The following is a 13334-nucleotide window of genomic DNA, read 5'->3' on the forward strand; positions in this document are numbered from 1 at the left end:
TGGCTTTACAGATAAATGATGACATCACTTAGTTGAATTTAGAATTCATCCCCAGGTCATATTATGGTGAATGGTGCTGAGGGTCAGTGTCATTCTGATGTGGGTGGTTTCCTGCCTTCAACTGAATAATTATAAATGGATCTCCAGAGGAAACTTCTGGAGCAAAGAACTCTTATGTGGAAATGCTCTGCTGCCGGTGTTCAGTTCTAGGGACTGAAAGCAGGAGTTCACAGCACCTCTTTCAAATGCGATGATAGAGCTTCGGAAAAGAGGTGATCCCAGAGACGTCGTTGGCCGAGACCATTCAGATAGATCATGGTATTGGGTAAATGCAGAACTTTATTGGAAATCTAGGGAATTTACCTTTCAAAGGCAAGGCCAGATTGTCAGCTCCTAATAGTCTGAGGAACTTACTTCCAGTCATTCAGAGTTTCCTAATTATATTATGACAATGGACTTGGCACTTAATTCTGTGCAAGAGGACGATGAAGAATCATGCTGTGGTATTCCACATTGACCACAGATTGCACTTACCAGGTCTAGGGGGCACAATCTGAAAGAGTCTATTTAATTTATAGGAAAAACCCATATTCAGATGTATCAGAGCCTCATTCTGTTCAGTTATATTGAATTATATTGAAAAGAGAGAATTTGACATGGCTTTAAGAGGCACACAGTGGCCTAGCTAATAGAGCACTAGATTGGGAATCAAGAGACCTGGGTTCTATTCCCAGTTCAGCCACTGGCCTGCCGGGTGACCCTGGGGCATGTCATTTCCCTGCTCTGTGCCTTCATTTCCTCTATAAAATGGAGCTAAACTTGTTAACCTCCTTTTTAAGTGCTTTGAGATCTACTGATGAAAAGTGTAAGACTTACTATATTACATTGCAACAGTTCAGCCAAACTCCAGCGTCCATTTGTACAATGATCTTTAGGGCTATCTGTGGGTCCCAATATAGCTTTGTACTTTGCCCCTTGCTCCCATCCCTGCCCACGTATGGTGCAGATAGACATGCTGATTGCTTCCAACTCAACATTCTGGCAGTGGCTCTGGCATAATTGTACCTAAACAACCAATGATCCCATGTTATTGATGTACATCTGCAGAACTGCTGCAGCTTTTCTTATGGCTATCTGAGCATCTTAAGGGGAAGCAAAATGGCAACCGGTTAAGTGTTTGGCACTCACTGATTGCTGTGAGGAGAGGTTTCAAATCGGGTTTATGTATCTAGCATGTCTGAAGCAGAGGTTGTGGACTGCATTTCCGTGTCCCCTATCTGTTAGTGCTGCAACTAAAACCAGATCCCATCGTTCCTCTGAGCTCACTGCTTTCCTTTTCTTGAATCAGGACTGTGGATAATCAGAGTAGAATGGCTCTTCCTTTCATAATTAGTGCTTAGAATATATCCCCCAAAAGTATGCGAGCATCATGCAAATATTCTACGAACAGCCTTCCTGCCTTTCATATTTTGCAAGCTTGATTTTTGTCATCACCTCAAACTCCACTGAGACAGATTAATACAAATCTTGGCTTCATTTGGCTGGCCGAGATGGATTACTTTTGTTAAATTCTTAAACTTAAATCTGGCGTCATCTTTGTTTTTGTTTAGTTTCCCTGGTCATGTTATGAGCTGATGAGAAACTCCTTCACTTTGGCTTTACACAAACTCCTTTTTGTGGGCATCTGGATCTGCCAGCTCCAAGAATCTTGCAAATCCTTCAGTTGTAGCTCATCAGTGCATTCTACAAATAGTTTCAGATTCTGATCACCGCTATATTTCATAATCACTAATGCTGCCCTTTAACGTCACTTGCATCCCAGGGCTGACTTATCTTCCTCTCTGTATGTTTCTGTTCTCTTCTGTAAGAGCACTTTCTGAAATTAGCTACCAAGTTAGAGGCCTAACTGTGGAATTAGGAGCCAAACTTTAGTCACCCATTTAAAAAAGGAAAAAAAAAAAAAAAATCTTGTTGCTAGTTAACAGCACCTAGGATATTGTTTTAATTTCCCATGATTTGTTGACTGGATGAAAAATTAATTTAAGGTTTTAGAATTATGCTTGGTTTTCTCAGTGGCTAAAATCGCACTAAACTACCCCCAAGCGCTTATGTTTTAGTTGTAAAGCAGCATCTCAGCATAGAGCTGTTTTTGTTTCAAAATTGCATGAAGATTCTATATTGAGTTGTATTTTGTCATGATCTGAAACAGCCAAGATAATGCGAACGTGCCCAAAGAGAGGAGATGATGGAAATGTAATAAATCCGTATGAACAGCAGTGCTGATGGCAGCTTTTGTGATGGTATAGAGCAATTTGTTTGCATCCTATGTTCATTCAGCACCTCTTTGATTAAAAAGATGCCCCTCCAAAACATGTAAATGGTTGTCGCCCTGTGGCCTCTGCAGTCACATGGGCTCCCACATTTCACCTGCCAGCCAGAACACCATCCTTGGTTCTTTCTGCTGTCCCACCAGATTTTTACACCAGTGGGCTTCAGCAGAGATTGAGTTCCCTACCTCCTGTCCTACTGTGTCAATTCCTTCCAAACATGCCTATTCCCTCCTTGGAAAATGGCATTTTGGCCAGACATCCTGCCTTGCTTGCTCTCTAGCTTGTCTGCCCCGGTGGCCTTTGGGCACGTTACTCACCCAGATATCACAAAAACACACACACACGGGCGGCTGGAGTGTAGAGCCGGCCAGTATGCCCGCAGTCCAGCTTGTTGGTCAGCTCCAGAGTTGCATCCCACAGGAGTTCCGGGGAGAGCTAGTTTGTTCAGCTCAAATGAGACTTGGATCAGTTGGACTAATGAGTCCTAATGAAGTGGATGTGGCCCTGGCCTCAATGCCAGGTTCTTGTCCTGTAGCTGCCATTATGTTGGAGTGAAGCAACCTTCCCCGCTGTTTGTCCCTCCTCTCCATGGTTGAATGAGTTGCTTGCATATTGCAGAGAATTTACCACATCCTCCCCTGGCATCAGCAGTTTTATTTTCCCCACATGTGACAACTGCAGAAGCTTGCCTCCTATACTACGTTATTTCCAGGTTTAAAATGGGCTGCTTTAATTTTGTCCCTTGTCTTTCTGAATACAGTAAAAGAGAAACTGCGTTTGGATCCAGACAGTGAAATTGCTACTACAGGGGTTCGCGTCTCTCTCATCTGTCCCGTAAGTTGCTGCACAGCAGCATTAGCTGTCCTGTTCGTCTTTCCCAGCCAGTTTTGCAGGATCATCACTTTTTTCCCACCAAAATCATCTAGAAGCGGTTTCTTGTGTATTTGTGCACAGCACCAGTATCTAATTTTGGGTGGGGAAGCATCTAGTGATACAATGATGGGATTGGTCACTGGTCTGTCTGCTGTTGGTCCCATAGCTGGTGAAGATGCGTCTGTCTGTCCCATGCCGGGCTGAGACCTGTGCACACCTACAGTGCTTCGATGCAGTCTTCTATCTACAGATGAATGAAAAGAAGCCCACATGGATGTGCCCTGTGTGTGACAAACCAGCACCCTATGACCAGCTAATAATTGATGGGTGAGTTCACACTCTCCTTCTTCTGTCCCTTGGTTACTCCTCCCCACCCTTTCCCACATTGGGCTCATGCGCTGATTGTAAGGCCTTATAGCTGATCCACCTCCATTTCAAAATTATTTTTAAGTTTAAAATATATAATTGCTTCATGGGCATGTAATATACTAACCTCCCAGTTACTGGTGGTAGTGGGTTTGCGTGAGACTCGGTCATTAGTCTTAGCTTCTTGATTCTGTAGTTTCCCATCAGCTCGCTCTGAAACTCATACAACCTTATTCATTTTTCATCTTGGTGACCGCAAAAGCTAGGATGCTTTACTCTTTTCCATGCAGTGATTGTTGATTGTCATTTACACTCCCTAGAGTAAAACTACTTTACACACTCCTGACAAGACAGGCTGCCTTCGGCATGCACCCTTCTCCCACTCCTTCGTTAAGGGCCTGATCCTGCAAGATGCTGAAGGTGCTCAGTACCTCACAAGCAGTTCTCAGCACGTCATAAGTTTGGGTCAGATGATTCTATGTGCCAACCATTAATCCAGGTGTCATTAGATGCAGAGCTAGCACATCTAAGATGGAGGTATGAATGCAGTTACAAACCAGTGCTCTGAGGGTACATTTTTGATACTGCACCTGCAAACTGTGCAAATAGTGTCTGTATCTGTTGGCTGCAAATTCCTTAAAGCTTGCTGGCGATTTTCTATTACGAGTTCCTATAAAGGAAACAAGATAGAGGGTTGGAAATTTGAAGGGGCATATTTAGGGTATTCTGGGCAGCTTATTTATGAATATCCTCAAAGGTTGGGGTTCTTGTAAGCTTAATTCTGAATTTTCCTGGCTTTTTAGCCATTGTTTTTACTAATATGTTCTTGAAATGATTTTTTCACTCCTGATTTTTTTTGGTCTGGGTTCATCACAGCAGCTTAGGGTTGTTGTAGTCTTGCGTCATTCAGCCATTCATCCAGGCACGTGGGTATAGCTCCCCCTTGCCAGTAGATGGAGACAGTACAACAGATGGTTTTGTGATGTTCTTCCATGAATGAAAGGAGCTTCCTGGGTCATGGTTCCTAGTAGTATCTGCCTCCAATAACCTTACTCTGGTAAGTTCAGAGAACCTCAGGCTGTTAAGAATTGGATCATTGTTGCTATTGCATCACACTAGTTTGTGCTGCTTTCTGAGAGGAGCTTTTCAAGCAAAAGTGATCAAGCGTCAGACAGACGTGTGTGTCGTGCCTCTAACAACGTTATTAGGACTAGCAGCACTTCCCAGGCTTCATTCCTGTGCCTACCATGCTGTTTGTAAGTGGGCCATTAGGATGCCAAAAAATAATAGCTAAGGTTTGTAGATGGCCCTGCTGGGCTCTGATCCAGCCATTCGAGTTTGGGGTCATTTTGTTAAAACAGCATAGGATGGAGGCAGACCAGAGAGCCAAGTTCAAGAGATCATTAAGGTCAGCATTGGGAGGCAAGAGGCCTGCATTGTCTTTCACCCTCAAGCTGGGGCAAGGGTCTGAAGCCACAAATTTTAGGGAAGGGCCTTAGAGACTCAGTCCCAAAACATCCTCTCCTTTTAGTTTCTTGTGGAGATGGTGTTATCCAATACATCTGGAGGAAAGGTCCTTTGTTCTGTCTGAGAGTCCAAGAGGACAGAAGGGTGCTGCCCAATATGTTCTTGTGGGCCCCAAACGTGAGGGTGGTGACCCTAAAAGCCCATGCCTTCAGACTGTGAACCCTAGGGGGTTTCTAGGCCTTTGAAAACATTTGATGAGAGAACAGCTGGCCTGTGAGGGGGCATGTCATAGAGATGCAATATTTAGTGTTGTGGTCCATAGATATTTTCAAACCAGAGTGGCAGTGTATACACCAGCCTGGAAGGGAGAAGACTTCACAGTCTATTCATATGTGGGCAACAGGCTGAGTCAAAGCAAAGTCCTTAACTCTTAGCCCTGAAGACATTTAAGAATGTCAGCTGGTTAATGCCGGATAGTAGATCAGCACCTTGGAGGTGATATGGTTCCATCATGCATCTCAGAACAAGGTTTGATACCGTGATATTGGAGGATCATCTGAAGAAACATGGAGAGATGGAACTGAGTCTTATCAAGAGGATATTCCTATTCAAGGAATGTCTGCCTCTTATCCTTGAGATGTTGTCTCCACATGTAGACCCTGGACAAAACTCCTCTACAAGAACCACAGCTAGTCCTGGCAACAGATGCTACCCTAAATAAGGTACAAACCTCACTAGGATCCCCAGTAGCTCCAAGAACATGGGTTTAGATGCTGATTGCTTTAAAGGAGAGTTCCATAAACTGACTATTTTGCTCTTGACAGAATAGGCAAGGAACAAAGTGGTGAATGCCATTGTCTCCTATGTGAACAAGGCAGCAGGAGTCAGGAAATGACTGGGCAGCCTGATTATTTACTGAGCTCCAGTGCAGGGATTACTGGCAACTGTACAAATTCAGATGGCAACAAAGTGCACTGGCTGGGCAAGATTCAGAGCTCTTGATTTCTGGGAAACGAACTCCATCTCGGATATCTCAGTGGGTGACCTCCAAATGAGGATTCCCTCAAATATATTGATGGATCCGATCACAACAGCTCAGATGAATTCTGTAGGGAGGTGATGAGTGAGCACATGTGAACTTCAACCTAGGATATATGTTCCCATGAATTTAGTCATACAGACAGTACTCAGGGAATCAAGAAATTCTTAGTTACTGATCTTATTGGGCTGTTGTGACCTCCTCGGTGAGTCTGAAGCAACCTAGGTATAGATTAGTTGTTCACTTTGCCCTGTGGCCAGTACATAGGCTTGGAGGAATTAGAATTTTATTGATAAACATTAAACACTTTGCCTATCTGTAAATTTCAATAGAAAAACGCTGCTTGAGAAATTATTAGTTTGATTTAAGGGTATTTACTTGGTGTATTTTGACGTGTGTTGACAATTTGTATTTTAAGTTATAAAGCTTCAACTTTTGAATCTCAAGGTCTACTGTCGTTAAATAATTATTGTTTGACCCCACCTAATTTCCAGCAGCTGTGAAAATTTAAACAGATAAAAATAGGAAAAAGACTTAAATAGATATTATCTGTCAAAATTATATTTAAAAAAAATTCTGCCAAGCCTACCAATACAGTAAGAATGTCCATCTCCGTTTGATTTATAGACTGGCTGTGGTGGACTAGGCTCTGGAAGAAAGGGTGTTTGGCTAGTGCTACTTCTACTGGCAAAGCTTCCTCCTTTTTATTTTAGAGCAGATAACACTGATATCGAGAAGATGGACTCCTTTCAGTCCATGCCTTTGTCACTAATCTGGCCTTTCTGGAGGCAGGCCAAGAGGTTAGACTTGGTACCTGTCCCATTTGTGTAAAATTGGAGTAACAGTCAGCCTTTAGGAGTAAGGTAGAGCAGACCATGTTGGAGTCTCATCTGGATGTTATCCGTTTCATCAAGCAAAGAAACACCATTCACACAGTAAAGAGCCGAAAAAGCTACTGAAGACCAAGCTGCTAGAGGGATCTCTTGTAAATCAGTTCCGGGAGGCCTACATCCTTAAAGTTCTATCTCTAGTATCCATTTTGCTAGGCTAGGAGACTAGAACTGTCCAGATCCTGTCCTGAATCAAATAGCAAATCCTAGTCAATCAGGACAAAGCAATGCCCAGAATGGTATCGCACTTCAAGGAAACGTCATGAATGGCCTTTTACGAATCAAGTATTGGTTCAACCTGGTACTGATAAAGGAAAAACTCCACAGCCGAGGTGTGAGTGATGCTTTCCACAATCAGAATTCTAAATGATCTGTTCAAATAACTATTAAATCCTCACGCTCCTGAGGCCAGTGATAAGAAACACTTCAACTGTAGTAAAGCAAATGCCCAAGGTCTCTAGAGTGACCAGATGTTCTGTTTTTGTTTTTGTTTTTTTTAAATAGGGACAGTCCCAATATTTGGGGCTTTGCCTTATATAGGCACCTATTACCCTCATCCCCATCCTGATTTTTCACACTTATCTGGTCACCCTAAACCCCTAAAGCATGATGAACCAGAGCAGTAGTCTTAGTCTCATTAGAGGTCAGTCTCCTTATGATTAGAGATGGGTAAGGTGGTTGTCTGGATTTGTGCCAGAATTTGTGTATTTTCAACACAGTGTGGGATGGGCATGGAAGCTTTTTCTGATGCAGCTCTAGCGGGAGGACACTGCATGCATTATACTTTCCCCAGTGATTTCCCCATTAGCTTGGGAAGTCCAGCATCCGGTAAAAAGCAAGAAAAGGGGAGGGGAGCGCTTCCTAACTGACTTTTTTTAATCTGTCCTTTCATAATGTAATAAGCCGAATGTGTGTGCGCGAGTCACCCAGGGAGCTATTGATGTGGCATCATAAGAATATTGTCTAGGCAGTAGCACAAGGGACTTGAGAAGTTAGACGCTTGCAGTGGGGGGTGGAAATATCTTCTAATGTAATTAAAACATCAGCCTTTGGGATCTGATGGGCTACGGGACTGGGTGTGAGGAGCTGAGTCTTTTGCATCATGTTCAAATCTGCTCTAGGTCAATTATCACTTGCTAATAATGGAGCTGCTATCTCAGCCCACTTCCTAGTGGAAAGCCTTCACCACAAAATCATCACCGGTCATAAGTTGCAATAGTTGTCCCCTCCCACTCCATTGGCAGCCTCAACAGAGACCAAGGACTCACCCTTAGTCTCTCTGATTCATGGTTTAAGCACATGACAGGATGGATTGGGGATGTTTGCATTGCCAGTACCTGTTGTGTGGAAAAAAATAAACTTGGGTTTAGAAACTTTTCACTATTGCCAAAGTCCCTTCAAACATGTAAATTTTAGGGCCATTTAAGGTGAGGATCCAGCTTAGTGTCCTGCTCTGCTGATTGCCTCAAGGCTAATATATGGCATCTTCTTTCCTCTCCAGGCTCCTGTCAAAAATATTGACGGAATGCGAGGATGCAGATGAAATAGAATACCTGGTGGATGGATCCTGGTGTCCAATCAAAGCTGAGAAAGAGAGGAGCTGCAGCCCTCAGTGTCCAATATTGGTACTAGGTGGGTGTCTAGTGATTGGGGCTAACGATTTTAAATGTACTGAAAGATGAACTATAGAGAACTTACACAAATCATTTAATGATACGAATTGGGAAGCTTGATTAGTGTTGAATGGTAGAATACCTTATGAGCTCTGTTCAGAAAACTTCTATAAATCAATTAATAGGTTCTCCCGTCTTTCCACGCAAAGGAGTAAGCAGTATTGGAGAGGTGGTAGGTTCTCAGTAAGAAGAGGATTATTCTGTATGGCGTCATCAAGCCCTTTGAATGGAGGTTTGATCCCTAATTATTTAGTTTTTGAGTCCAAATCAATTGTTGCAAATTGTTTAGCACAGCTGGATTATACCTTCAAAGTGGCATGGAACTAACATTATTTATATCTACACTTCTAGAATAACCCTGAAATTTCCCTCTACTCACAGATAATGGAAGGTCAGACCTTTCATCAGTCCTTTGTTGGTTTAAAAAAAAAATCAGTCTTAGTTCTCTGACCTCTTTGACTGAAGTCAAATATTTGCAAATATTTCCCAAGCAAACACTAATTCTTTCAGTTCGGGGACAGGCTGTCTCACTTCTGCAGTGTGTGGGAAGCAATAACTACGGACAGATGGGTCCTGAGCACTGTGGGATCAGGTTGTGATCCAACTTCTGTCCATTTCCCCTTTCCTCTCCCTTGCCCCATCCTTTTTCAGGGACCCCCATCTTGAATTGCTGCTGCTTCAGCAAATCCAGACTTTGCGCTCTGGGAACTATAGAAAAGGTGGTCCCTCTTCATTAGGGAAAGGGATTCTACTCCTGGTGCTTCCTGATTCCCATGTCCGAGAGAGGGGTGAGACCTATCCTCAATCTCCTTGGTCTCAAAAATTACATCAAATGCATAAAATTCCACATGGTTACCCTGGCTGCTGTTTTCTCCACCCCCAACATTGGATCATGACTGATTTGCTACTCTTGAGCTTCAGGATGCCTGTTTCCATGTGGTGATTTTTCCCAGACCACAAGAAGTTTCCTAGTCCTCAGTCAACATTATCAATACACCGTTCTCCCCTTTGGCCTGTCATCCGTCCCACAGGTCTTTACTGAATGCATGATGATTGTAGTGGCTTAGCTCCAAAGAAGGGGAGTTCATGTCTTCCCAAACCTAGATGATTGGCTAGCGAGCAGCAGATCCAAAGAATGTCCTGAGTCAGTCCTGTCCAGTTCACACGGTACCTCTTTTTGATCAACTGGAGTTTGATTTTGAACACAGCAAAGTTGACATTGGTTCTTATGGAGCCCCTACTAGACTTGACAAATTTGAGGGCCTTTCGTCTACATCCGTGATTCCCGACAATATGACACCTGTTTGTCTCTGGACCTCCAATCTCAGCCTTCAACCATGGTCTACATATGCCTGAAGTTACTAGACTATAGGGCCATGTGCACTTATGTGGTCCAGCATGTGAGATTACATTTGTCCTCTTCAGTCATGGTTGAAGTTGGTCTATCAGCTGAGTTGCCAGTCCTTGGACAGGCTCGTCTGAGTGCCACAAGAGATATGGGGCTCTTTATAGTGGTGGGCTAAACAGAACAATGTATGTCAGGTTCCCTTTGCTTTTCCTCTACTGATCAGGACTTAAGTCAGTGATCCCTGCACAATAGTGCAGCCAGGGACATCAAAGCTTCATGGTTTTGTGGTCAGAGTGGGAAGCATCTTTTCATATCAACGTACTGGAGTTTTGAGCCACATGCAATGCTTGTCATGCCTTCTGGGATCAGATCAGGGGAGCATACTAACAGACAATACCACCTCAATGGTTTATGTGAACAAGCAGGGAGGAGCCCACTCTAATTAGCTTTGCCAGGAAGCAAGAGTTCTGGTAATTTTGCATCAAAGATGACGTCATGCTTACAGACACACGCTTACCAGCCTCGCAAAACCAATTGGCTAACCATCCAGCAGGGCTTTCTCCAAGAACCACAGGTGGTCTCTGAAAAGCAACGTGGGGAGGTCCATCCTCAGTCAACCTATTTGCAACAAAAGACAACAGAAGTGCTGTCAGTTTTGTTCTTGAGCAGGACTCAGTCCAGGATCTTTAACCAATGCCTTCCATCTGAATTGGGGATCAGCCCTGATTATGCCTTTCCCCCCATTCCTCTTCTTTCTTAGGTAATCATCAAATTGAAGTTGGACCATTCCAAACTGATACTTATTGTGTATCAGCTTGGTCAAGACAATGTTGGATCTCTAACCTTCTCAGTCTGTCTGTTCAGCTTCCCAGATCTTTGTCTCCTTCCTGACTACTGACTCAGCACCATAGCCAAGTTGACCATCCTGCGCTGAGCAGTCTACAAGTTCAGAGCATGGCTGGTTAGGTGAAGAGGAAGGGCAATATCTGGAAGCAGTTTGGAGGATCCTACTTAATAGTACAAAACCATCTACCTGAACCACCAAGTTAGCCAAGTGAAAGTGTTTTGGTCAATATCTCAGGGAATTCAGCTGATCTTTGCTCATGTTCAGGATGCTTTTGGATTATGTGTTACATTTGAAGTCCTCCAGTCTGTCTTTTAGTTTCTTGAGGGTTCATTCGGCACTGATACCAGCATTCCTTTCTCCAATCCAGGGGAAGTCAGTTTTCTCAGACTCCATGATGATGAGCTTTCTGAAAAGTATTCTCAGTCTGTTTCCACCTGTGAAGAAAATGGTTCCATCATGAGACTCTAATGCTGTACTGGCTGCCCACATGGGTCCTCCGTTTGAGCCGCTGTCAGCTTGCTCTTTGTCTCTCCTTTTCTTTCCCAAAAGGCAGCCTTTCTTATTGCTATAACATCCATAAGAAGAGTCCATGAACTGCAGGCTATAATGGCAGCACTTCCACATACACCGTTCTTCAAAGACAAAGTGTTCTTGAGGCCACATCTGAGGTTTTTATCCAAAGGGTTTTCACAGTTTCATCATAAGCAGGTTACTTACCTGTATTTACTTACCCGCACTCTGATGCAGATGATCAGTGTTTTCATACATTAGATGTGAGGTGGTGCTTGGCCTTTTATGTGGAAAGGACGAATCCACTTGTATCAGCTTTTTGTCTTTTATGTGGGTCGGGTGAAACGACACCCAGTCTCAATACAAACAATTTCCGGGTGAGATAACTTCCAGTATTGTGATGGCTTATGAAGTAGCTCGAGTGATATCTATCACATTTCTCAACAATACTTCGATATGGGACGCTTGCAGGGCTGCTGCCGGGTCTTCCATGTGTACTTTTACCAAACCTAATGCTGTTACGGTGGGATCTAGGTCCGATGCAGACTTTGGGAAGCAGATCAGTAGTCACTGTTTAAGCAGACTCCCAGCCTTGCCTCCTAATGGTACTGCTTGAGAGTCATCGGAGTGGAATATATGTCTGCAACCACTCAAATAAAAGATGGTTACTTACCTGTACAGTAACTGTTCTTGGAGATGTGGGTGCAGACGTGTATTCCGCAACCCACACTCCGTCCTGCCTGCTTCAGTCTCCAGTCTTGGATTCTGGTGTGAAGAAATTGAGGTTGTCTGGACAAAGCTGCCCTTATACGGTCGTGGGGAAAGGCTTTTTGGAGGCCAGAGGTGTGAGCACTGTCCCAATGGGTACTCCTAAGCAAAATTCACTGGCTTCAGTGCACTGGGTGCATTGCACACCTGAGTGGAATACACCTTTGCATCCAATCTCGAAGAGCAACGGTTACAGTACAGGTAAGTCTTGTATGAGTCTTCCAGGGCATCTCAGGAAGTATCACTTACCTCTTTGGTCTTTGAAGTAGATGGATTTCCATATGCAGCCTCCCTAGAAGCAGTTTTATTTGCCCCTTCACCAAATACTGTTCAGATCTGCCGGGAGGCTGCATCACTTTGTGAGTGGCAGCAGCAGTGGTGGGATGGGGTGGTGGTGGTGATGACAGGTGAAAGAGCAGCTGGGGCGTGTTAGCTGGGAAGTTCCCAAACCGTGAATGGCCCTTAAAGCTTTGTAAATGTTCCAATTACACTTCTTTCTTCATAGGTTCTTCAGATGTGAACGGGTTGTTGCCCACTCCCAATGGTAATGGCGAGAACGGCAAGGTCACCGCTGACGTTGTGGATTTAACACTGGACAGTTCATCATCAGAGGAAGAGGAGGAGGAGGATGAAGAAGACGACGATGATGATGGACCCCAACCGAAACGACGCTGCTCTTATGAGAAAGGTTTAGTTTCTGCCTGCTGACTGCAGAAGTAGCTCTGAATCTCAGAATGGACAGACTTGAATACTCTGGTGCTTACTGAACTGGAGGGGAGGGGAACTTCTCCTTCACCTCATTTCCCTTCCTCCCAGTATCCTTTTGACTTTCCTATTCCAAGTTAACCATTAAAACGAAAAATAAAACCACTGAGCTGCTTCTTGGTTGGAAAACTGACCCACTAAACAGCCTGACCCGAGCTCTGCCGGCTCAACCTGAACCGGAGTCTGAAGTAAGGAAAGTGTCTTAAGCCAGGCAGCCAGGATCCAGAGCTAACTGATCTCGGCTGCCATTCAGCATTACAGTGTGAATCGCTGGAGTTCCCCTGAAAACCTACAGGACGGCTAACTCCAGTGGATCTCCAAAGCTGTGTGCATTTTTATTGTCTTGTTAAATAACCATTCCTGATTATCTAAAGTTTTGCTGGACATATGAATGGGTGGGTTAGGGTGGGGGAGAGAGGGGCTGGGGAGTAGGGAAGGTTTATATAACCCAGCAAGGT

General features: G+C 44.0%; 1 protein-coding gene across 1 annotated transcript in view; it reads left to right on the forward strand.

The window, feature by feature from the left end:
- Positions 1-12978, forward strand: part of PIAS4 (protein inhibitor of activated STAT 4) — a 29324-nt gene extending 16346 nt beyond the window's left edge. The window contains exons 8-11 of the mRNA XM_067558145.1: positions 3091-3164; positions 3370-3530; positions 8467-8597; positions 12617-12978. Coding sequence (XP_067414246.1) covers positions 3091-3164; positions 3370-3530; positions 8467-8597; positions 12617-12819 — 569 coding nt within the window. The 3' untranslated portion in view covers positions 12820-12978. The remainder of the gene's footprint in view (positions 1-3090; positions 3165-3369; positions 3531-8466; positions 8598-12616) is intronic.
- Positions 12979-13334: the final 356 nt, after the last annotated feature.

This window comes from Emydura macquarii, unplaced genomic scaffold (genome assembly GCF_026122565.2).
Source record: "Emydura macquarii macquarii isolate MOO-44397 ecotype Brisbane River unplaced genomic scaffold, CSIRO-AGI_Emac_v2 contig_306, whole genome shotgun sequence".
NCBI classification, from domain to species: Eukaryota; Metazoa; Chordata; order Testudines; family Chelidae; genus Emydura; species Emydura macquarii.